The 24,136-nt window shown below is 36.9% G+C and overlaps 1 protein-coding gene across 1 annotated transcript in view; it reads right to left on the reverse strand.

Moving 5' to 3' along the window:
* FBN1 (fibrillin 1) overlaps positions 1 to 24,136 on the reverse strand; it is a 271,458-nt gene that overhangs the window by 134,194 nt on the left and 113,128 nt on the right. The window contains exon 7 of the mRNA XM_049782524.1: positions 1,588 to 1,785. Coding sequence (XP_049638481.1) covers positions 1,588 to 1,785 — 198 coding nt within the window. The remainder of the gene's footprint in view (positions 1 to 1,587; positions 1,786 to 24,136) is intronic.

Genomic DNA, 24,136 nt, shown 5'->3' on the forward strand with positions numbered 1-24,136 from the left:
TACCCCATGCTAAGACTAAGAACTAAATAAGCTCCTTGAAGAACTCATTTATCAGCAACCCTTCACTAAAACACCAGCAAATAAATAAAGATAAATAATTTCATTCTTGGAAGTGATATAGATACTATTTTGATTTTATGGTGTGTTTTTTTTTTTCAATTTTTTTCTTCGAAAAAAATTTTCCCACGGAAGCTAGGATCATTAGTTAGAAAGACACAGAAAAAATGTGCTGGAAGAATTCAGATTGTGAGATGAAGGACATACTCCATGAATGACAACAATACTCTCCCTTATTTTCTCTTTCCCGGAATTTTCTTAACACCTTAGCCTCTGACAATGACTGATGGAAGAGCAGCTGGCCACTCAAAATCTGGCTTTTTTCCTCACTGTGAATGAGTTTGTGAATGCTAGCTGGCTTCAGAACAACTATGACCAATAATTCTTCAGGTCTAACTGATATTTTTCTAAAGATGAAAAAGTAATAAGGTAAAAAGAAAAGGGAGGTTTGAACTTACCCTTTATTTTATAAAATGCTACTATCTATCCCATTGCAATTCAAGAGATACAATTATTTTCTTGCTGCTTCTGATATTAGAATAATTCATTTTAGGGTGCTAGACAATAGCTCCCTATTGTAGAGAGAAGTTGGAGGCTAAGATAAACACTCATCAATAATGGAATTTACTAAAGCATAATTTAATAGCGACCCACAGAACTGTATGACTACTTAAGCTCAAGTTCTGTTTTACTGTACACGAGCCTCAGCGTTAAAATATTGAACAAAGCCAAACTACGAGGTATTTGCCTCACAAAAGCATACCCTGAATATTTTTCTGAAAATATTGCAACTAGCATTTTTATAAAGTACTGAAGATGTCTAAAGGAAACAAATACAGTCTGGGAGTTTTCAATCCCATCAGTTTAGTTCAGAGCTGCCTCTGTACACTTCCTCCTGCTTCCTGCCAGACATCCAGACAATAAAAGAATTTGTACAGCTGGAAGAACAGGAATAAAAGCCAAAAACAGAGTAAGTGTTTCTATGGGAGGCAGGAGAAGAAACAAGCAGGCAACATCTGGGGATATTTAAAACTGTGAAACAAATCCTAATTTATTTCTGACTTGTAAAAAGATTTTAAAAAAAAAAAGCATAATGTAGCATGTAAAATGGAGAGAGGCACAATTTTCTTCAGGTCAGCTGAGTACAACCTATGAGACGAAGGCTCTCCAACAATTTCGAAGGAAGGAAAAATAAAATTAGAAAATCAAGTACCTTGTTCACCAGTTTGGCTTTGTGTTTATATACAGCACTGCCATAATGTACAGCTTTGCTGTAAACAGAATCCTATGGCCCCGTGGAAACATCCCTGGGGAACTGCTGGCAAGAAAACTCCAGGGGTTCCAGCTGCAGGGGGACCAGCTGCTCTCTCTAAACCCTGCTCCTAGGCAGGAGTTGGAGAGTCCCTCCATCAGTGAAATCGTGAAGTTATGTCTCTTATACTGCTTTTCCATGCTCCCCAGTTTCACTAGAGATTGCCTTTCCAGTGCAAAGAAGATGAATCCAGGAACAGCTCTGTGGACAGGACTTACCTTGACAAGCTCCTGTGCGGATGTTTGGAATGAAACCACGACGACACGGGTGTGGCTGGGCCGGGCACATCTCACAAGGGTGGCCCCAGGCTCTTCCCACAGTAGCACAGCAGAGCGTTTTTGTGCAGACAATCCCACTGAGCTGCCCCTGGCACATTTGGTTGCTGACCACAGTAAAACATGGGCCCGTCCTGTAATCTGAAAACAAAGAGCAAAAATGCCATGAAGTAGACTCCAAGCTTCACTTTTAACTGGGAAGTAGGCTTTAGAACTAGAATCATGAACCATTGGCTCCACTAGCTCAGGGGTTTGGGGATAGAAAGCCTGGGATAGACCCTGATGCACCTAAACCCCATTTCTTCATCTACGAAGTGGGCATGAAACACTTATTCCTGCCCCAATTGAAGATGGTGTTGTGTGGAGCTCGTGGAAAATGTTCCTGTGATGTGCTATCCAATTCAATAACATATGATGCTTTCTGTTATTTGAGAAATAAGAAGGGCTGATTTGACTCACAGAGTCTGCCCTTCTTTCTGCCTGGGTGCTTGTCCTGCATGTGTCTGACCTGGTTTCCATCCCCACCAGGAAAGACTCCTGAGTTCAGAGCCAGTTGTAGCTCCTGGGCACCACCAACCAGATGTAACCCCAAAACAAAAATAAAGAACAAATCCGGTTCTAGGAGAGTTTCTGGTCGATTGTAATTATATATTATAAATTATATTAAAAGCTCCTGAATGAAGAAAGGAGAAAAATAAAGAAGGCAAGAACTTGAAGGGAGGAAATGGAATGTTCCCCATACTTGTATTTCAAATACAAAATCAAGAAACAATACAAACCAAAACAACAAGCAAAGAAATAAAAAGGGGGGATGGATATTACCCACTGCAAAAGATATGGTTCATTTCATACAAGAGTTTTACTTTCCTCCTTCTTTATTGCTCTCTCTGAAAATGTGTATCTGTATTCAGCAGCCAAGAAACAATAAATATTGGAATATGCTGAGTGCACAGAGACAGAACCAAAGCCAGACTGTTCTCAGCCTCCCAGTGAGAGAAATCTGGCCCATCAGTCCCCTTCTGCTCTCCAGTGTGGCCTTGACAGATAAGGGAAATGGGACTGTGGCAATACTCATGGCTCCTATCTACCACTTCCTCATGTCATTTTTGGAAGTGTAGAGATAAACTATTTCCTGTGAGTGTAGCGATGTACTAAATGACCCAGTAAGTTCCTTTCACCACAGAATTCCAAAGTTTTATTGAAACCACAGGGTATGCCAAAGAAACCACTGGGTTATGTTCTCATTTTTAATTTCTTTTTTCTAGGAGTAGCTATTGGGAGAGAGACATGCAACTTCCTAAGAAAGCTTCATTACAATACTAACAGGGGAATAAACTATTCTGGACAACACTTGGGGATAGCCTCCTCATGTCCACAGGCTACCCTCTCTTTGGTGCATTCTCTCTTCATTTCTCCCTGTTGCACCTTCATCTTAACTCTTCCTTTGCAGTTGACTCCATCTCCATATGATCTTTCTAGTTCGTCTTTCTTTTTTTTTTGTTTTTTGTTTTTTGTTTTTGGGCCACACCCGGTAACGCTCAGGGGTTACTCCTGGCTATGCGCTCAGAAGTTGCTCCTGGCTTGGGGGACCATATGGGACGCCGGGGGATCGAACCGCGGTCCGTCCAAGGCTAGCGCAGGCAAGGCAGGTACCTTACCTCTAGCGCCACCGCCCGGCCCAGTCTAGTTCATCTTTCTAACTTGCCAGAATGAACCACATGTTATTAAGGGCTTTGTCCTAAACCCTCTGTTACTTTAATGCCTATTCTCAAGATGATTTTTCTACATTAATTAAAAAAAAAAGCCATCAAGTCAATTACACCAAAAGGATTAGGGTCAAATTATGGCATACTTGAGAACAGAAAAGATCTAAAGCTTCAAGTCTCTATCTTTATATCTTCCTTTGTGCTAGTGGTTACCAAAGTATGTCATAAACAACACTAGTGAAATTAAAGAAGATTTTGGATGGCTTTGTTTTCTAAATCATGCCATAATTTAAATTTGACTTATTAAATAGTACAAACATATCAGATTCACGATTTCACAAATTGTCTGCTATCATGGTAGAGTGAAGTTTTTTTTAATATAAATTCTTTATTTAAACACCATGATTATAAATATGATTGTAGTTGGATTTCAGTCATAAACAGAAAGAGTGAAATTTTAATACAAAAGCAATATCAAATAACGAGAGGAAGAGGGAAAAATAGAATAACAGGTAGAAACAATGGTGGAAGGTCATGGGCACATTGGTGCTAGGGTGTGTATTAATTTTGCATATAGTACCATAAACTTTAATATAGATACCATAATAATATAGATAATATAGATACCATAATATATATGTTATATATTATATAATAATATAGGTACCATAAACTTTAATATAGTGATAATTAAACTGTAGAAAACAAAAACAACTCATTAAAAACTATTTTTAAACAATGTTTTATTTTATTTTGGTTTTGGGGCCACAACCGGCTGCACTCAGGGGTTACTCCTGCCTCTGTGCTCTGTAGGCTCAGGGGACTATATGAGATGCCAGGGATCAAACTGGGGTCTGTCCCAGATAACACTCTTGAAAGGCAAATGCCCTAACATTGTGCTATTGCTCCAGCCCCTAATTAAAAACTTTAAATTTAGGGGCTGGAGCAGTGTCGAAAGCTGTAGGCATCTGCCTTGTACACACTAGCCTAGGACGGACCTCGGTTCAATCCCTGGGGTCCCATATGGTCCCCCAAGCCAGGAGCAATTTCTGAGCTCACAGCCAGGAGTAACCCCTGAACGTCACCGGGTGTCACACACCAGGTCATCGGGTGCGGCTGAAAAGCCAAAAATAAATAAATATATAAATAAATAAAATAGAAACAACTAAATTCAATAAAAATAACTAAACAAATATGCATCAGTACCAGTAATACACAAGCAGAATAAACATGATGCACAGAGTACAAAATGCCGTCAGAATGATCTTTCCAAAAACCAACCTTAGACCTTTATCCACTCCAAATCACTACCAGCTCTGATGCAACCCACCTTTCCAGTCCTGTCTCCAGACATTTCAATATTTATCTATTTGCTCTGTTTATTTTTTTATCCTATTGATTTATTTTCATTTTCACTTATTAAAATTATATATGTATATTTATAATATGTTTGTTTAAGCGCCATGATTACAAACATGTTTGTAGTTGGGTTTTAGTCATAAAAATGATCACCCCTTTCACCAGTGCAACACTCCCACCACCAATGCCCCCCATCTCCCTCTTCAGAGTACGTCAAAATCTGCTTCTCTTCAACAGATATTGAATTCAAACAACAAAAAGTTAAATGTTTGAACTATTGATTGAAATATTTGCCCAATTTTATCCTGCTAGTAGAGAAAGTCAATGAGTACTCTGGTGGTTTTCACAAAATCACAATTATTCATAGCAGCTATGAAAAAGTGAGTTTCTGGAGTTATTCTTCTATAGGACAATCCTTTCTCCTTTAATCTATAGAATTTCTTCTCTATTTTTATATTTATCATGTATTTTTGTACTTCATGAACAAGTAAGTCAGTTAGCAAAAGGTACTACCACACAAAAAAGGAAACAAAAGCAACACTTAAAGAAACCCTTGATAACAAATTGGTAATATTAATTTACTTAATTTTACTTGTTAGTGTACTTTTTAGCACTAAATAAAAATTATAAAATACACAATTTTGGATTCTGCCATTTCACAGAACACTGCCAAAAGTATTATCCCAAATAACAAAATGCTATTCCAAAATATGATGTCAATTGTTACATAATGTCCCAAAAAGTTACAAAATAATTTATTCAATAATTTTCTTTTAAAATATATTTTGTTGTTGTTTTGCTTTTGGGTCAGACCCAATGCTGCTAAGGGCTCTGTACTCAGAAATCACTCCTGGAAGTCTTCAGAGGACCATATCGGATGCCAAGGATCAAACCCAAGTTGGCCATATGCAAGTCAAATATCCTACCTGCTGTGCTGTCACTCTGACCCAATTTTCTTTTCTTTTCTGCCCCCCTTTTTTTTTTTTTTTTTTTTTTGCTTATTTTGGGCCACACCTAGTGACGCTCAGGAGTCACTTCTGGCTATGTGCTCAGAAATCGCTTCTGGCTTAGGGGACCATATGGGATGCCTGGGATGGAACCGTGGTCCGTCCTCAGTCAGTTGCATGCAAGTCAAATGCCCTACCGCTGTACCACAGCTCCGCCCCTCCCAATTTAATTTTAAAAAATAATTTTCTTTAATCTATTCAATATTCTGTCTTTTAAGTTGCATTAAGTTCACTACAAGGATAAATTTAGTATACATTATTAGGCCAATAAATGCTTACTATAAAACAGCCATAAGATCTCTGTGACTATACATATTGCATAAAAAACTAAAAAAATCATAGCAACATCTTTTATTTTTCAAAAAGCAAAGCCTCCAATTTTAGATACCAAAAAAGAAAACTTAGGTTTATTTATTTTTTTCCTCTTCATTTAATGAGAAAGTAAAAATACTTCAAACACATTGATGTTGGCGTACTACTGTAAGCCCTCTTAAAACATATGATACATGAAATTTATACAATCCCTATTCACACTCTTCACATTTAGTTCTCCTCCTCAGTTTGCCAAAGCAAACTATTATCTTATTGCAAAGACTGTGAAGATTCAAGGTAGATACAAACATGATGCAATCATTACTAGAAAAAAATCAAGGCAATTCAAAATGCTAGGAAAATCTGACTCTCACTGATTCATGATTTTAGACATATTTCTTCATAAAATGAGATAACTCTGGGGCTGGAGAGATAGCATGGAGGTAAAGCGTTTGCCTTTCATGCAAGAGGTCATCGGTTCGAATCCCAGCATCAAAATGGTCCCCTGTGCCTGCCAGGAGCAATTTCTGAGCATGGAGCCAGGAGTAACCCCTGAGCACTGCCGGGTGTGACCCAAAAACCACAAAAAAAAAAAAAAAAAAAATGAGATAACTCTACAGGTTTTTCCTGGGCCATGAAGTCTTGCTCTCATTTAGATATGAAGCACAAGATATAGAATGCCACTTGTTAGTTCCAACAATATTCATTTGTCATCTCCAGGGCCCACTGGGTCACAATAAATATGCTGGATATTTGGCAAAAAGATTGAATAACAAAATCTATCGCCTTAACACATTTCTACACTTATCATAGTGAAAATCTAGCAGATAAAAGAGTTAGTTCCCTTAACAGTACAGATTAGTAAATGGACATAAAAGTATTTGTGAGGCCATATTTTCAATTAAATTTTTTGATTGCATAAGGAGAATGAAAAAAGAGTTGGCTCTAAAAATCTCTTGAGCGGTGAGTGCAGTTGAATAGAGAAAGGTCTACTGTGACAATAATAGTTGAAATTGATCACTCTGGACAAGAACTGGGTGCTGAAGGGGATCAAATGACATGCATAGCACCCTTCATCAACAGTTATACAAATTACAGTGTCAAAAGGAAAGAGGGAGAAAGAAAGAGAGATAAGCAAATGCCTGTCCTAGATACAGGTGGCGGTTGGTGATGGGTGGGAGGGAAATAGGAACATTAGTGGTGGAAAAGTTGCACTGGTAAATGGTGGTGTACATTCTATGACTGAAACCCATGAACAATATTTAAATAAAGCAACTATATTCACAGAATAAAAATCTCTTGGAAGATTAATGCTATATTAACGTAACTTCCAAATGTCATTCTGATATGGCAGTATATGTTTTCTTTGGTCTTGTCCTTCATTAAATTGTCAAAATTATGCCAATTTTAGCCTAACCACAGGATAAAACTCTGTCCATACTCCTAATTCCTTACTAATAATCCAATTATTACAATTATTCCCATAGCACTCATGTGATGCTAAGCTAAATTTACATACTTTTTTAGACAGAGAATGTACCTAATTCAATGCTTGGGTAATGTCTGACTCATTCTCTCAGCGTAAATCATTATTCCTAATGCAACTAAAATATAGTATTAAAAATACTTTCTGTTTTCAAATTGCTCAACAATCACTTCCTTATAAGACCTCCATGAACCAGGGCAAGAGGCCAGGCCTTTCCAAAATTAAAATGAAATTGCAATTGTTTTTAACTCACTTACTCTAGTGTGGCTGGTTCATGGGAAATGCTGCATCTACTTGTTCCCATTCTGAGCGATTAAGCGATTAAGATTGTCCCCCATTCCCAACAGATTTGGCCCCAAAGTTTGGGTTTTGACCAATGAATATCTACAGCCTCTAGCCTCTAACTCATTCCCAGCTCTACAGCTAGAATTCTGTACCCACTGAATTATATTACTTCCATTTGTAATCAGACCTCATTCTGAAGCAAATTAATCATTCACAGAAGAATATTTTGCGGTACAATGAATACCAACCATATAGTGGTACTGTTGGTGGTATTGTCATTCCTGTCAGTCTCTAAACCACACACTTCAGAAAAGATCCTGAGATCTGATTTTGGCCATTAAGGTCCAATTGTTTTAAATCCTTTTATCAAAAAGGAGTGTTGTAGTGCTGGCTCACATCTAGCTGTGCTCAGGAATAATTCCTGGCCTTGCCAGCTGTGGAATGCATAAGTAAAGCCAGTGTTCTACATGCTAAGGCAATGGCTTATTTCCTATACTACAGCTCTAACCCTTTAAATTCTTCTTTTCTCTTTGACAGAGAAGGTCACAGCATGCTTCTTCCTTCCAGAGAAGTGGGGACTGGAACACATTAAGGTCTTAATATATAGTGATTCAATATACCCTTACCAGGAAGGGATTCAGAAAACTTTCAGACTGAGGAAAAGGAATTCCATGGTCAGAAAGGGCCTCACAATAGCTGCTACTTCTTACTTCAGTCATTTTTTTTTTAATTTTCCCCTCCAGAACAGTATTTACAATACTGTCCATGATAGGGTTTCATATATACATGTATATTGCAACACCACACCTCACCTATCCTCAACAGAGTAGATGTTTCCTTTCACCATTATCAGGGTGGTACATTTTCTCCCCTATCCCTTGTATCCCTACCATGGAAAGCTTGGTTTTATAGACTCATATACAATTCTGTTGCTTTAGGCCATATGTTATTCCCCTACTATGTTTCTTTACATCATACACATAAGAGAGATCATTCTATACCTTTTCTCTTCCTCTGGTTAACTTTACTAAGTATGATCTTCTCCAGTCCCATACACACATAGCAGCAGGTTTTCTGATTTCATCTTTTCTTATAGTTGAGTAGTACCCCTTGTGTACATATTCCATTGTTTCTTTATATTCTTTAACCACTCATCTGTTTTTGGAAGTTAGGTGGTTTCCAGATTTGGGGTATTGTAAATACTTCAGAATATAACTCACATTTTTGGATGTCTCCAAACCACTGAGACCTGCACGGATGACCCTTATCATCTTCCCGCAAGCCTTCCATTGACATCTGATACAGTAAAAGTGAAAGACCCCTGAGCAAGCATACTTTCAAAAGTCTTCCAGAAATGATTTTGCCTTTGACAAGTTTAAGTTGTAAGTTTCTTTTCCAGTTTCTATCCTCTATTGGAGATTGCTTATGTCCTTTAATAACAGGAACTGTTTATAAGACAACTATTGCTTACCTGATAATCTATTCTTAGAAAATAAATTATTCAACACAACCGAATGATTTTCAAGAAGGATTGACATTCCAATCAATAAAATAGTATTTATTTCAAGATAAGGTACTTCATTATGGTCTTAATTTTTTTGTTTTAAGTTGAATTGGAGCCATATCCAGAAGTACTCATATAATAATAATTAGCTTATTATTCGGTGGTTCATGGTGTGGTTCAGAGATGGTGGGTTACTGGGGACTAAACTCAAAACTCCCACATGCAAAGTATGTGTTCCAGTTTTTGGAGCTATCTCCACAGCCCTATTATGCACAATCCAGAGGCTACACAAGAAAACAACTGATCAAAGCATAAGAAAGTGAGCCAAGAGGCTGGAGAGATAGCATGGAGGTAAAACATTTGCCTTGCATGCAGGAGGATGGTGGTTCAAATACCGGCATCCCAGATGGTCCCCTGAGCATGCCAGAAGCAACTTCTGAGAGATAGGAGGAACCCCTGAGCGCTGCTGGGTGTGACCCAAAAAACAAAAAAAAAAAAAAAAGGAAGAAAGAAAGAAAAGAAAGCGAACCACCTACTGTTCTAATGATCAAGTGCATCACCTCTCCTAGCTTCTCCTCCTGGCATACAAAGCATATTTATATACAACACATCACTTCAGAACCAGACAATAACACTTGCACCTTTCCTGCAGAAGGCTACAGCTGGTATCTGTGATGAGTTATAGGTTTGACTCTTAAATAAAGACACAAATAAAGGGATCAAATTCTTATGCTAATACTGAAAGTTGATACATCTTCAGAAATACATTATCAAAGACCACTTTGAAATGATTCCATATCACCTGATACCATAAATATAATGTACTAAATTTTATCTATTCAGTTTATTTGAAAGGTATTCAAATATTAATCAAGTTTCCAGATATAACTTCTGGCTGAGAAGTTGTTCTAGGAGAAAAGAACAAAGATAAGCAACACCACAAGGAAATAATTAGAAAACCCAAAATGTGTGGTTTCCTAAACCAATTGTCCTGAACTTTCCCAAAGTAAATTTCCCCTTTCAAAACCTAAGTGGAAGTGCTATTTTAAGTAAAAAAGACATAAAGGAACTAAGAATGAAGTTCAACAATAGTATCCTAGGACTATCAGGTATGAGGTCCTGGGTTCAATCCCTACCAAAGGGGGGAAATAAATAAATTTGAATTGGATTTTGTTTCAAACAGAGAATGGAAGAAATTTTTATAGTTTGATATTATAGGATTGTAGAAACTGTTATTAATTTGTTTTTGTTTCTTTTATTTTATTTTTATTAAAACTGTTATTCATTAGGTATTATGATGTCCTAATTACATATACAAACTTCTTACTGGTTAGAAATAAAGTGCTCTGAAGTATGCCACTTTTATCTTACTGTATTCAGACAACAAGCATATTTATATATTCATATCATGTAACATATATGCACTTAATTCACAAACAGAAAGTTTTATATACTTATAGTGGGAAAAGTATTCTAGTTTATATATAAAGTATGAATATATTTTATACTATTCAAATCTTAATTTAGATTCAAAAGTTTTACAATAAAATTATAAGAGAATGAAAATTTACTTTAGGGATACATTTTTTTTAAAGAAAAGGTGTTATTTCATTCAGCCTATATACTTTAAAAATAAAATTCAGGGGCTGGAGCTATAGCACAACAGGTAGTGTGTTTGCCTTGCATGCAGATAACCCGGGACAGACCCAGGTTTGATTCCTGGCATCCCATATGGTCCCCGAGCCTGCCAGGTCAATTTCTGGGTGTAGAATTAAGAGTGATCCCTGAGCATTGATGAGTGTGATCCAAAACAAAAACAAAAAAATAAATTCATTTGTACATTCCAATATGTACATTCCTATAGAAAGCTGTATTTTGATTGCTCATTACCCATTAAATATGGCTCCCACAATACTATTTCTTTAAAAAAGTTTGTTTGTTTGTTTGTTTTTTTGCTATGCCTGGCCTTACTCAGGACTTGCTTACAGAACTTACTGACTAGTCTGTACTCTGGGAATATTTCTGGCAGTTTAAGGGACCTACAATCATACTGGGGATCCATCCAGGGCCCTCAGTGTGCATGATAAGCACTTCAACATTATATTATCTCTCTGAGTCCTCACAATATAATTTAAAGACTACTATCTACTAGTAAAAAGTAATTTCATAAGATTTGATATTAATATAAACTCCAGGCAAATTTTGATAACTACATTATATAAAATGTTTATCTTTAAGTAACTACAGCTGCGTATTGTAACCAGATTTTAATATGATATTTTAATACTATATTGGGAGCTAGCTATATTTAAATTCTTTAAGTTAAATATTTTAATGATATTTTTATTTAAGCACCATGATTGTAATCATGATTGTAGTTGGGTTTCAGTCATAAACAGAAGATCCCCTTTCACCAGTGCAACATTCCCACCACCAATGCCCTCCCTTTCTCCTCCTTACCCTTACCTATATTAAAATTTTTAATGAGTTTTATAAACAAAGCATAGAGTTAAACACAAAAACTCCTAAGCTACTGTGCTCACTGGCTTTAAAATAATTTAATTTGTAAGTGAAAGTATTACCATTATATAAGTTCATTTAAAACGTAGAAAAACTATTACTTTATGTACACCTTTGATTCTTACATACACACCAAAGATTCATCAAGATCCAGACCATAGTTCTATAGGACCCAATTATGTGCAGTAGAAATTCAGCTACAGAAAATTGTTACCACTTTGTGTTCTGTTTTATGAAGAATAAAACAATAAATTATCTTATTGAAGGGAAAAATATCTCATTTTAAGAATTATTTACCACATATTTCTGGCCCCACCCACCCCGGAAGTTCAAGAAATCACTATTAATTTCCATTTTCCCCTAATTTTCTCCTGACTACCTTTGCTAGAACAACATATGAGAAGGAAAGATAAAAGTCATCTTTTTGTTTGGACAATATGTTTATCCTTTTCATAATAAAATCATAAAAGTGTCTTGATTTTTAATGATCTACAAGTTCCACTTTAAAGCACCAGCTGGTTCTGATCTATTTACTTTTAAAATGATTTGTATGAATGATATACAGAGAAATACAATTCCTGTCTTGAAAACAGGCAGGGGATGGAGTGGAGGAGAAGAATGGGAAACATTGTTGATGGGAAAGTTGCACTGGTGAAGGGGGGATGTACATTTTATGGTTGAAACCCAACTACAAACATGTTTGTAGCCATAGTGTTTAAATAAAAATTATAATTTTTAAAAACTGGTTTGTATGAGTGCCATAGGAAGCCAAACTGCAGTTTCACCATAGAACATACACTATTGAACAGCAAGACAAAAAATAGTATTATATAATGACTTGATTGGTTTCTTCTTTTATGTATTCTTCAAAGCCCCCAACTATAAAACTTCTTTAGACCCTGAAACAAGGTTAAAAATGAAGAGGGAAGGTTCTAATATCAGTGATACAATACAGTAGATAAATGTTCATGACAAACTCATCTTTAAATAGATTCAGATGTTCTTAAAGTACCTAGTAATATTATATAACTTCTAAAGACAAGTTCTGCAGAAAGAGAATTACAGTTCTAAAGGATCTGAATAGAAATTTTAGTTATCAAATTTAAAAATTATTACAAATAATATTTTCACAAGTCTAGATTAATTTTTACAAGATTTGATATTAAAAAGGCACTGGAAATAACTCAACTTGACATATCCATTGCATATTACATCAATATGAGGTACCTAGATAGTCAGATACATTGACAGTGAGTAGAGCAATGGCAATTGTTGCAGGGAAAGGGAAGATAGGGAGTTTTTGTTTGATAGGTTCAGAGTTTTGCTTTGGAAAGATAAAAATGTTCTGGAGGTAAAATGGTGGCTATACAAATTGTGAATATCCTTAATTTTCTTAATGAATAATAAACTCAAAATAACTGCAATGATCTCTATTTATATTATGTATATTTGACTAAAGATTTTAAAAAGAACTCACTGCATAAAATAAAATAAATATTTCAATATCAATAAGTTGACTTGACCCTATAAAATTATCATTCCTTTCTTCATTTACTCAACAAATACTGATCAAGTTACTGTGTAATAGCTGGGAGAAGCACAAGAGAAGGTACCTGCCCTCATAGACTTAAATCATCTTGTAGAGGAGGAAGTTAAGTGATTGAATATATCAAAATTCATATTTGGGGCAAGAGCAATAATATGTAGCATGCTTGCCTTGCACTTGGCTGACCTGGGTTCAATTCTCACCATCCCATATGATCTATGAACACCACCAAGAGTGATTCCTGAGAGGGCAGAGCCAGGAGTAACTCCTGATCATTGGTCAGGTGTTGTCCTCAAATTAAAAAAAAAATCATCATTGATGGAAAGCTGGCATTTAGTCTAAACTGAATAAAAGATGGCATTGAAATAGCAACTATGACCAGGGAGATGCAAATCAAAACAAAAATGAGATATCATTTCACACCGTAGAAACTGGCACAAATGATAAAGAACAATAACAAAGAGTGCTTGATAAAGGTGTGCTGGAGAAAGGAGCTCTCATTTACTGCTGGTGGGAATGTCAACTGGTCTAGGCTTTTTGGAAAACAATATGGGTATTCCTCAAAAAATCTAGGAATTGAGCCCCAATGTGACTAAAGCAATACAGCTCCTGGGAATATATCCCAAGGACTAAAATATATATGGAGAAAAGCCATCTGCTCCTATATTCATTGCAGTACTGTTCATAATATTCAGAATCTGAAAACAACCCAAGGGTCCAAGAACAGATGAGAGGATAAGGAAAATGTGATATATCTACACAAAGGAGATACAATAGGTGGATACACTTGGTAGATGTACTAGGTAGCTTTTAGGAAAAATAAAACCATGACATTTGTTTATAAATGAATGGATATGGAAAATATCATTCTGAGTGAACTGTGTCAGAAGGAGAATAGGCCACACTTATCTTTGTAATATAAAAATAAAACATAGAATGTTAATAATACACACAGAAAATAGAGACAAGAACCAGGAGGACCAGTCCATAAAAGGAAGCATGATGCAGAAGACAGAGGAGTGCAGTTGGGTCAGAGAAGAAATAACTATGACGATGATAATTGATCATTATCTATCTGAACAAGAATTGGGTGTTGAAAAAATGTTAAGTGATATATGAGTTTCCTCCTAGTAACAATATTAAAAACCACAGTGTCTAAAAGAAAAAAATGGAAAGACTGAGAGAGAGAGAGACAGAGACAGACTGAGAAAAAAATGTCTGCCATAGAGGGGAGGGGAGAGTGTAGGAAGAAGGAGGGAAACTGGGGACATGGGTTGAGTAAAATGTGCACTGGTGAAAGAATGGGTGTTTGACATTGCATGACTAAAACTCAATCATGAACAACTTTCTGTTTCTCATGGTGATTCAATAAAAATTTATTTTCAAAAATGTAAAAGGGTTGGTGGTAGTGGTTTTACTTGTGCAGTAAAATCAGCAATTAAGAATGAATTAAGGGGTTGAAGAGAGTAAAAATCATTTGTCTTGCATGTAGTCAATCACATTTAATCTCTGCACCAGATCAAGTCCCTCAACCACTGCCAGAGTAATAACTGAGCAATTATGCTGAGATTAAGCTCCGAGAACTTCTGGTGGCTGTGACCTTCATCCTCCAAAAAATGGGAATTAGATGTGAAAGATAAGGAAAAAGAAAGACAAGGATGAGTCTAGTTCTCTGGCCTCAGTAGTAAACTATATAATCTGTAATTTATCAATCTGAAGACACACTAGTTTCTAGCAACCAAAAAGAGTTCTTCACCTTTTCACAACTAAGCCATGGATAGATGGTTCTTTAATGATGTATGTCACGTTTAAATAACATCATTATTTGACACCCTCCAAAAAAAGAGTTTGTTGATTTTGGACCAGATCCATCTGTGCTTAGGGCTTATTCCTAGCTCTGTACTTAGTGATTACCCCCTGATGGGTTCAAGGGACCATGTGGGCTACAAGAGAATCTAACCTAGGTTCCTGCATGCAAAGCAAACACCCTGCCCACTAGCCTGTCCTCTAGCCCCTATTTGTAAATCTTAATGTTATTAAGATAAAACAAATCTATGTATAATGAAATGTCATATTTCTCTAAGTATTTTGGCTTTCTCACTGAATGCTATGTCCACCTTTCCCCTTTGTGAATAAGAATTCTATCATATCATATTTAGATATTTATATATAAGCTTTATGGTTGGCATTCTTCCAATACGTTTGGCTAATCCTCACAGAAATCTGAGCCTCAAGTACAAATGGCTCAGAGCAACAATATGTGAACAAATCCTGGGGATGTGGGGTCTTCCACCAGGAAACTTCACTGCTGCCTCCACTAAATGGAGGGTAAGGGGATCCAAGGCCACCATCATTCTAGCTGCCAGCTCTTCGCTCAACAGGAAATAGATACATCCCACATTCCAGTGATATTATCAATCCCCTAAGAGCTGGTGAAACCTAAAGAAAGGACAAAAGTTCAGTCTTTACCACAACTGAGAAATGCCTTATATAAATATGAGCTTTTTATAAAATGAAGACAGATGAATGACAGTGAGATCATTTTGGATGCAGTGGCTGGAGAACTTGATTTCTCAGATTGGCTTCTCATCAAATATTCATTTGCTTATAAGTATGTTAAACATAAATTGCCCATTCCTCCTCTCTGTTTCTCTGTCTCCTTTCTATACGAAGAGCATATACACCAATGATACCTAAAGCTCAGAAATTTTCTTCAGAAGAAAATGCCTAATGAATGAAAAATTCCTGAGACTCTTTCCAGTTTGGGATCTGGCACTGAACTCAAGTGAAGAAAGACAAATTAGAAGAAAGAACAGACATTTTCAGAAAAAAAAATGAGTGAACAGTGCAAAAGACGAGCATAAAGGCAGAGGAGATGAAAGAGGCAGATGCCTCCAAATGCAGTCACATCGTGATTAGGTTAATCAACAAAAGCAGACTCCTCACTATATGTGCAAGCTCAGATGGTACATTTGGCAAAAGGCCATTTTTTTCTGAAAAACTAAAGATTAAAAACTTTATAGTCCTTGTGAATCTGGGTTTCTAATGTTATTATAGGGTCATTTGTTATTGAGATCTACCACATGGACTAACAAAGTGACAATAAAACTGGAAAAATCATAGTGGCCTGTAATATACAGGTTTGAGATTTGGGGAAATTTATATATTTGATAGATGAAAGGTTTTATCTAATAGAATAGCAATTACACAAATATGCATTATTTGAAAAGTAATAATTATGTCTCGGCACCCCAGGAAAATGATCTGGAGATAGCAAAGGAGTGAGAGCACAGGAGAGAGGGTACTTGCTGTGCTGTGGCTGATACAGGTTCAATCCCAGCATCCCTGATTGTCTCCAGAACCCCACCAGGAGTGATACCTGAGTACAGAGCTAGGAATAAGGCCCGAGAACCTCCAGATATGGCCCCCCAAAAACTTATCTGAAGAGATAAATATTATGTTACTATTCTACTAGATAGGGAGAATAGTCAATTTAGATTGAGTTGCATTTTATCTAGCAGTCAGGAGGAAAATGATCTATGGCTCAAAGTTTACCAGTCTAGGAAAAGAAAACCTGGAATTTCTCCTGGGACTCACAGGTCTACAACTATTAAACTGTGTGCTGTCTGAACACTAAAGGGGCACTGTGTTACTCTGCTCTTTCTTACCATTTAATAAAGATTTACATCAGCTTGGCCAGACTTTGGGATTTCATCTAAGGCAGTAAGTTAGATACTTGTGGAAAGTGCATATGGTTAGAAAATAAGAGACAGCATTAAAAGTGGTTTAACATGCCCCAAGAGGCAAAGCTGAACACCACAATTTTCTCTGACTGTGGAATAAAAAGCAAGTTGAGCCAGATTTTGGCTCCCTGAATGTCTGACTAGGTCCCCACTGTATTCCCTTGGCTATTTACAAAGCATGTTAACATGAATTAAAACTGAATTTTCCAAATCTTTAAGGGTAAAGTTAGCAATATAATATCAATGACCTTGGAGAACATTATAATTCAATATGCATCATATTTACCATCCTGGGATTTGACTCCTGATACTCAAAAGTCACAAAACCTTAGAGTTGGGGGAGGCGGGACTCCCCCAAAAAGGACTCTAAGTGTTGAGAGAAGCGAAGCTGTCATTTTAAATGTCAAGAAGTTAAGTTTCAGATCAGATTTTTGTCAGGGGAGATATCATTTTAAGGAAGTGAAGAGGGAATCATGTGGAAGGGTAAGAGAAAAGCATTTCAGGCAGATGGAATGAGTAGTGCAAAAGTTTTCTAGTGGAGGGGCCGGAGTTGTAGCACAGCAGTAGAGTGTTTGCTTTGCACGTGGCTGGCTGACCTAGGATGGACCTCGGTTCCATCCCCTATATCCCAGATGGTCCCCCAAGCCAGGAGTGATTTCTGAGCGCATGTCAGGTATAACGCCTGAGTGTCACCGGGTGTGGCCCAAAAACCAAAAATAAAATTTTCTAGTTGATATCTTTTGGTACCTGTTCACAAAGCACGAAAACATTTGAAAAGACATATGCACACCTATGTTTATCACAACACTTAGTACAATAGCCAGGGTATGGAATCAGCACACATGTCTGATGATAGATAAATGGACAGAGAAGTCCATAATATATTTTCTAATATGTGTTTATTAGAAATCCATGCTACTATATTAGAATACTATGCAATTGTAAAAAAGATCAAACCATTGGTTTTATGCCATGTGGCTATAACTGGAGAGCATTATGCTGAGAGATATAACTCAGAGGAACGAAGACAAATGCCAGATGACCTCTCTTGTCTGTGGTGAATATAGAAACAAAACAAGACAGGAGAGAATGGTGACAAATTCAGTTTTGGATTGCAAAACTGAGCTGACCAAGCAGTGGAGAATTAAGAAATGAAGAGAATGTAGGTATCACAGGAGCAGTGGTAGAGGGGTTGGCAATTGACTGGTGCTGGGATACAGTAGTTTTGTGCATCAATATCATAAGTGTCAGCACTAGTGCAAAAGTCATTTAAACTAAACTTTTTTTTTTTTTTTGGTTTTTGGGCCACACCCGTTTGACACTCAGGGGTTACTCCTGGCTACGCGCTCAGAAGTCGCTCCTGGCTTGGGGGACCATATGGGATGCCGGGGGATCGAACCACGGTCCGTCCTAGGCTAGCGCAGGCAAGGCAGGCACCTTACCTCTAGCGCCACCGCCCAGCCCCTAAACTAAACTTTTAAAAAAGAAAAATAAACAAAACAAAGGTCCTTTGATAGAAATATGCATGAATCATTCAAGAAACATGGAGGGGCCAGAGCAGAGGCACAAGCAGTAGGGCATCTGCCTTGCATGTGCTAACCTAGGATGGACTCCGGTTTTATCCCCTAGCATCCCATATGGACCCCCAAGCCAGGAGTAAACCCTGAGCATCACCGGGTGTGGTCTAAAAACCAATAACCAAAATAAGGAAAGAAAGAAAGAAACATCCTGGAGTCCAAAATGAAGAATAAGGATGAAGTAGGAGAGGAGTGATAGAATTCAAGGTCAGACAGAGGGATCACAGAAAAAGCAGGGAAATGGAGGTCACTGGGGTGATGGCATTAGTTTTTACTCTGATTGAAACATAGAAGTGGAGCTGGAGCGATAGCACAGTGATAAAGTGTTTGCTTTGCATGCATCGGGTCCAGGATAGACAGTGGTTTGAATCCCAGTCTCATATGGTCCCCCAAGCCAGGAGTGATTTCTGAGCTCATAGCCGGGGTGACCTGAGCATCACAGAGTGTGGCCCAAAAACAAAACAAAACATATAATATAATATACATACCAATACTATTTCTTTATACTTGCAGTGATTTTTTTCTCTGGATGTATCATATCATCTGACTTATATAAGTAAGATGATTCCCACTAATTTTATGTAATCACTGGAATGACCAGAGACATTACTAGAAACTGAAATGCTTAGGAAGTGTGGAACCTATTTTGAGGTCAACAGTCTCATTTTTCGCTACCACAAGCAGGTGTCTAGGTGTCTAGCAGGTATCTAGCAGGTGAAAAGCAAGCAACCTGAATTTCCTGCTACACAATTGGGGACCATATGCGGTGCTCAGGTTTGAACCTTGGTCACCGCATGTAAGCACCTTACCTACTTTACTATCTCTCCAGCCCCTGCTTAAATGGTATTTCTATTAGCTTATCAGCATTTAGATTTTTCTGCTTTGGATTGCTTAGTTTCAAGATCACACCTGGAACTTGGGTGGTCTTGAGTACTTGGCATTGGACGTAAGTGACAAACACAAACATGACAGGTCTAGATACCATAAAGGGAATCTGGCAACTAAGTGCTGGTCCAAGTCAGAAAGACATTTTTTTGGAACTGGGATTGAGAATTTTTCATCTTTTTTTGGCATCTGGAACCTCAGCAACAATGCAATGGTGTGACTGTGGAGAAACACAGAGCCAACTAATGGGTGGAGTAAGAAAAAGTAAAAAAGAACAAGGTCGAGAGAAATGATCAAGGATAGAGATCAGATGGCCCTGAAAAAGTAGAAAGTTTTGTTGCTGATTTCAGGCTTTCGGTCCATCAATAAAACCCCAATGGTAAACATTTGTACTTTTTTTTTAATTTAAAAATTTATCTGATCATGAAATGTGCCTTACCTTTTACACATATGCAAGATTCCTCTGGAAAACTCTTATGTATGTATAGACTATTATATCACCCTAACTCTACTTGGCCTAAAACCAAATCCCCACTTGAAAAAAAATTGTGGTTACAAGGTTATTCATCCTACAATTAAATTTTTTTTACAGATAAAGTTGTTCATAATTGAGTTACAGTAGTACACTAATGTATACAACCTTCATCAGTGTCCATTTGTCGACCATTTCCCTCTCACCCTCTCTGATACCCTCTTCCCTCCCCCTCTACACTCCCGTCTTCTTCTGAGTTAGTCATTTGACTTCACACTCTCACTTGTACTTTCCTTTTGTTTGTTTGCTTGTTTTTTGTGCCACACACAGTGGTGCTCAGGTTACTCCTGGCTCTGCACTCAGAAGTTGCTCCTAGTAGGTTCAGGAGACCATATGGAATACCAGGGACCGAACTTTGGTCAGTTGCTGCAAGGCAAACACGCTACTTGCTGTGCTATCACTCCAGCCCACATTTGTACTTTCTTAGAAAAAAAAAACAAAAATAGTCAAGAGCTCATGCTGGGAACAAGAGTGGAGGGAGGATAATATTGGTGGTGGGAATGCCCTTCATTCATTGTCACTATGTATCGTAAATAATTCTGTGTAATGAACTTCAGTCACAATAAAAAAAATAGTCAAGAGCTGTCATCATAGTAAAGTGTCTATAATTCAAAACAGGAGATAATTTTTATATGTTGTTTAATAAAACATAAAAGAAGACTGTGGTAATGTGTCGATTTATCAGCTTTATATTTTCTATTCATTCTCAAAGAAAAGTCAAAATACTAAACCTCTCTCAGTTTTGTTTTTAGATTTTTGTTTTGGGGCCACACCAAAATTCACATGTACTCAGGGTTTACTCCTCACTCTGTAGTCATCAGTGTCGCCTGACAGTACCTGGATATTAAGATGCCGTGCCAGAGATCAAACCAGGTAAGTTGTGCACAAGAAAAGCACCTTAACCCTGGTATTAACTTTCTCAATCATAAACATTTTAAAGGCAATCTCATCATCCTGTAACATAAATTCGAACAAAAACCACTCACTCAGAAGTTATCCTCTCATCTAATTTGGATTCTAAAGAAGTTACCCATAAATAGAAAATCGTCAGGAAACATCATATTCAGAGGCAAGTCAGTAGCTAAACCTTAGTAACATACCCCTTCTATAAGAGTTGGGATCTGAAAAAGAAGGACAACATAAAGGCCAACATGATGTAAGCCCAAGGCTGGATTCATAAAGCCTTTTCTCTGATCTAATTGAAAGGAACTGCTTGGCTCCTCTTTTACAATCTTTTTATTTCTTTGTTCTCTTCCTGATAGAAATGGACATATGCTGAAAAGAAGCTACCTGTATACAGAGCCAAAATCACTCTTCAGAAAGACAACTGCAGTCCTAAGTTCACTGTAGTACTATTCACAAAAGTAAAAATCTAGAAATAACCCAACTGTCCAAGAACAGATGACTGGATAAAATATATATAGATATATGTAAGTATATATACATATAAATATATATATATGATACACATACAACAATTGAATTCCAGTTGGCAATAGGAAAAAACAAAGTCAGACATTTTGCTAACCACATGAGTGGATCTGGAGAACATTATGCTGAGTGAAGTTAGAAGAGGGACAGATATTATATTTCTAGTATGTGTTATTAAAAAAACATAATAAGGCAACAGCAAATGCATGAAGGCAACAGAAACTGAGAACTGACCCTTAATAGAATGCATGCTACTCTAGTGAGAAAGGGGGTAGCTTGGCAGGAGGGAGGGAGAACACTAGGACAATGGTGGAGATAAGCTGACATACTGGTGGAGGGTTTGATGTTGTAATGTTTTATGCATGAAACCCTCATTATCAATATTGTAAATCATAGTGCCTAAAATTAAAAAAATATTTTATGATCAAGAGATATATTCCTCTATATAAATGTTTTATCTTCTCTACTGTTCATCTTCTAGATGCTTTGATAGTAGTCCATCAGTGGATTTACAATCTCAAAAATAAAACTCAATGAATTGATGACATAGTATACTTTCCTTGTACATGACATGGACTCCAGCACCCCATACGAGTTCCCAAGCCTTACAGGAATGATCTCTTAGCATAGAGCCAGATGTAAACCCTGAATACCAGTGGGTGCGCCCTCAAAACAAACAAATCAGAATAAAGCTCATGCCATACATATGGAAAAGCAGAATTAAAAAAAAACTCAACTTTCATTGAAATTTTTTTGTTTTGTTTTGTTTTTGTGGCAATATCTCAGGGTTTATTCCTGACTCTGCTCAGGGATACTCTTAGTGGTGCTCAGGGAATCAAATGTGGTGCCAGGTTCATACCTGGATCAGTTGCGTACAAGTCAAGAATTCAATCCACTGTACCATCACTCCAGCCTTTGTTTATTTTTAAAAATAACTCCAAATATATCTGTTATTTAAGAAAACAACACTCCCTTTATTAAGTATCTGTGGTTGGTTTTTCTGTTACTATTTCAAACTGACTCCAGAGACAAAGACTTGGATTTTTTGCCATTTGACTCTTATATTTTGGATGATCCAAGGAAATTATAGCATAGTAATTCTATAGTCAAAGTTGTATTTCTGGAATTTTTATGTATCATGTAAGTTTAAGATTCAGAGCAAATATATTGATAAAGTAACTCAGATGCATAAGGAAATTTTTATCTAGATTGAAAGGAGAATTCTGATATTTTCCTTTCACAAAAACACACATTCCAAAATTCAACTTCATTTTTCTTTACAGGCTACAGAAAATGTTGGGACTTGACTGAACTCTAAAACCATATGTTAATACTCTGCCCTCTGATGTTGACATACTTCTAAAATTAATCAACACAATAATAGTCATATATATCCTACAACCATCAGAACTATTGCCATATTTATGTGTAAAATACATTTTAAATAAGATCATTGATACCTCTGGATGAAGATCATGTTACTCTATTTTAATTTTTAAACATTTGACACATTTTAAATTATATAGCCAAAATTGTACTCTTAACTGAAATTAAAGACCACTATACCTCTCCCCAGGTTCCCAGTATTGTATGTACTCAATTTGTTTCCATAACAATATAAAATATAAACAAATACAGTGGACATCTGGAACCAGTGGAATCTTGGAACTATTCCCAACAGTGGCAAGTTAAAGCTAGATGTTGGTAAGAATGTCCAGAGAAGAAAGAAATGAACTGTGCCAATGCCAAAGTGACTGATAGGTACTAACAGACAAGAAGGGCAAAGAAAGTAATTAGTGCTTCTCATCAACCTTGGAAATAACTGTATTTGAAAGAGTAATGGTGCTGATGCCTTATGTCAATACAAGATCAATGACCAACAAAAATAAATTCTTAAAGACAACACAGGGAGCAAGAGCTAAAATGGCCTTGCTAGTTTCCAGTACTACTGGACTCAAGAAGCACCACATTCTTGAGCCCTAGGGTTGAGGCATCTGGCCCACTTGACCCTTGCTCTTGAGACTCATTGCTTGGGATCCCTCCAATCTCAGTTTCCTATCGTTTGAGTTCCAATTGGGAGAGACAGTTGGTTAATAACCTTTTACAACACCTTTCTTTCTTCCTATTATCTTCTCACTTTGGTGTGAGAGAAACTGTGCTTTCCTTAAATCCCCAGATGTTGTTAATCTAAAAAAAAAAAAAAAAAGAGTCTTGGAGCGTCTTCTGACAAGTCTGATTTGAGAGAAATGCTTAGTCCTTTAATACAGGAAATTCCACAATTATGAGTTTGTTGTTCTTCCAAAGTTTATATATAAGATGAGTGTTGGAATCTCTCGCCTTAGAATTGAAAAGAAACTTATAGGAGTGAAAACAAACATTTATGGAGCATTGTGCTGATTACCTTTGCATGCTGTTAACTTAATTTTCAAAACCATTCTTCCGTATCCCCCTCTCACCCACATTTTACAGAAGAGGAAATTGGGGCTCAGAGTAAAGTTAACATACTTGTCTAAGGGCTGACTGAACACATGCATTACATGTGTGGGTCCAAATTGGATACCTAGGACTCCATGGTCCCCTGAGTATGGTCCCCTATGAA

Source organism: Suncus etruscus, chromosome 10 (genome assembly GCF_024139225.1).
Source record: "Suncus etruscus isolate mSunEtr1 chromosome 10, mSunEtr1.pri.cur, whole genome shotgun sequence".
Taxonomy (NCBI): Eukaryota; Metazoa; Chordata; class Mammalia; order Eulipotyphla; family Soricidae; genus Suncus; species Suncus etruscus.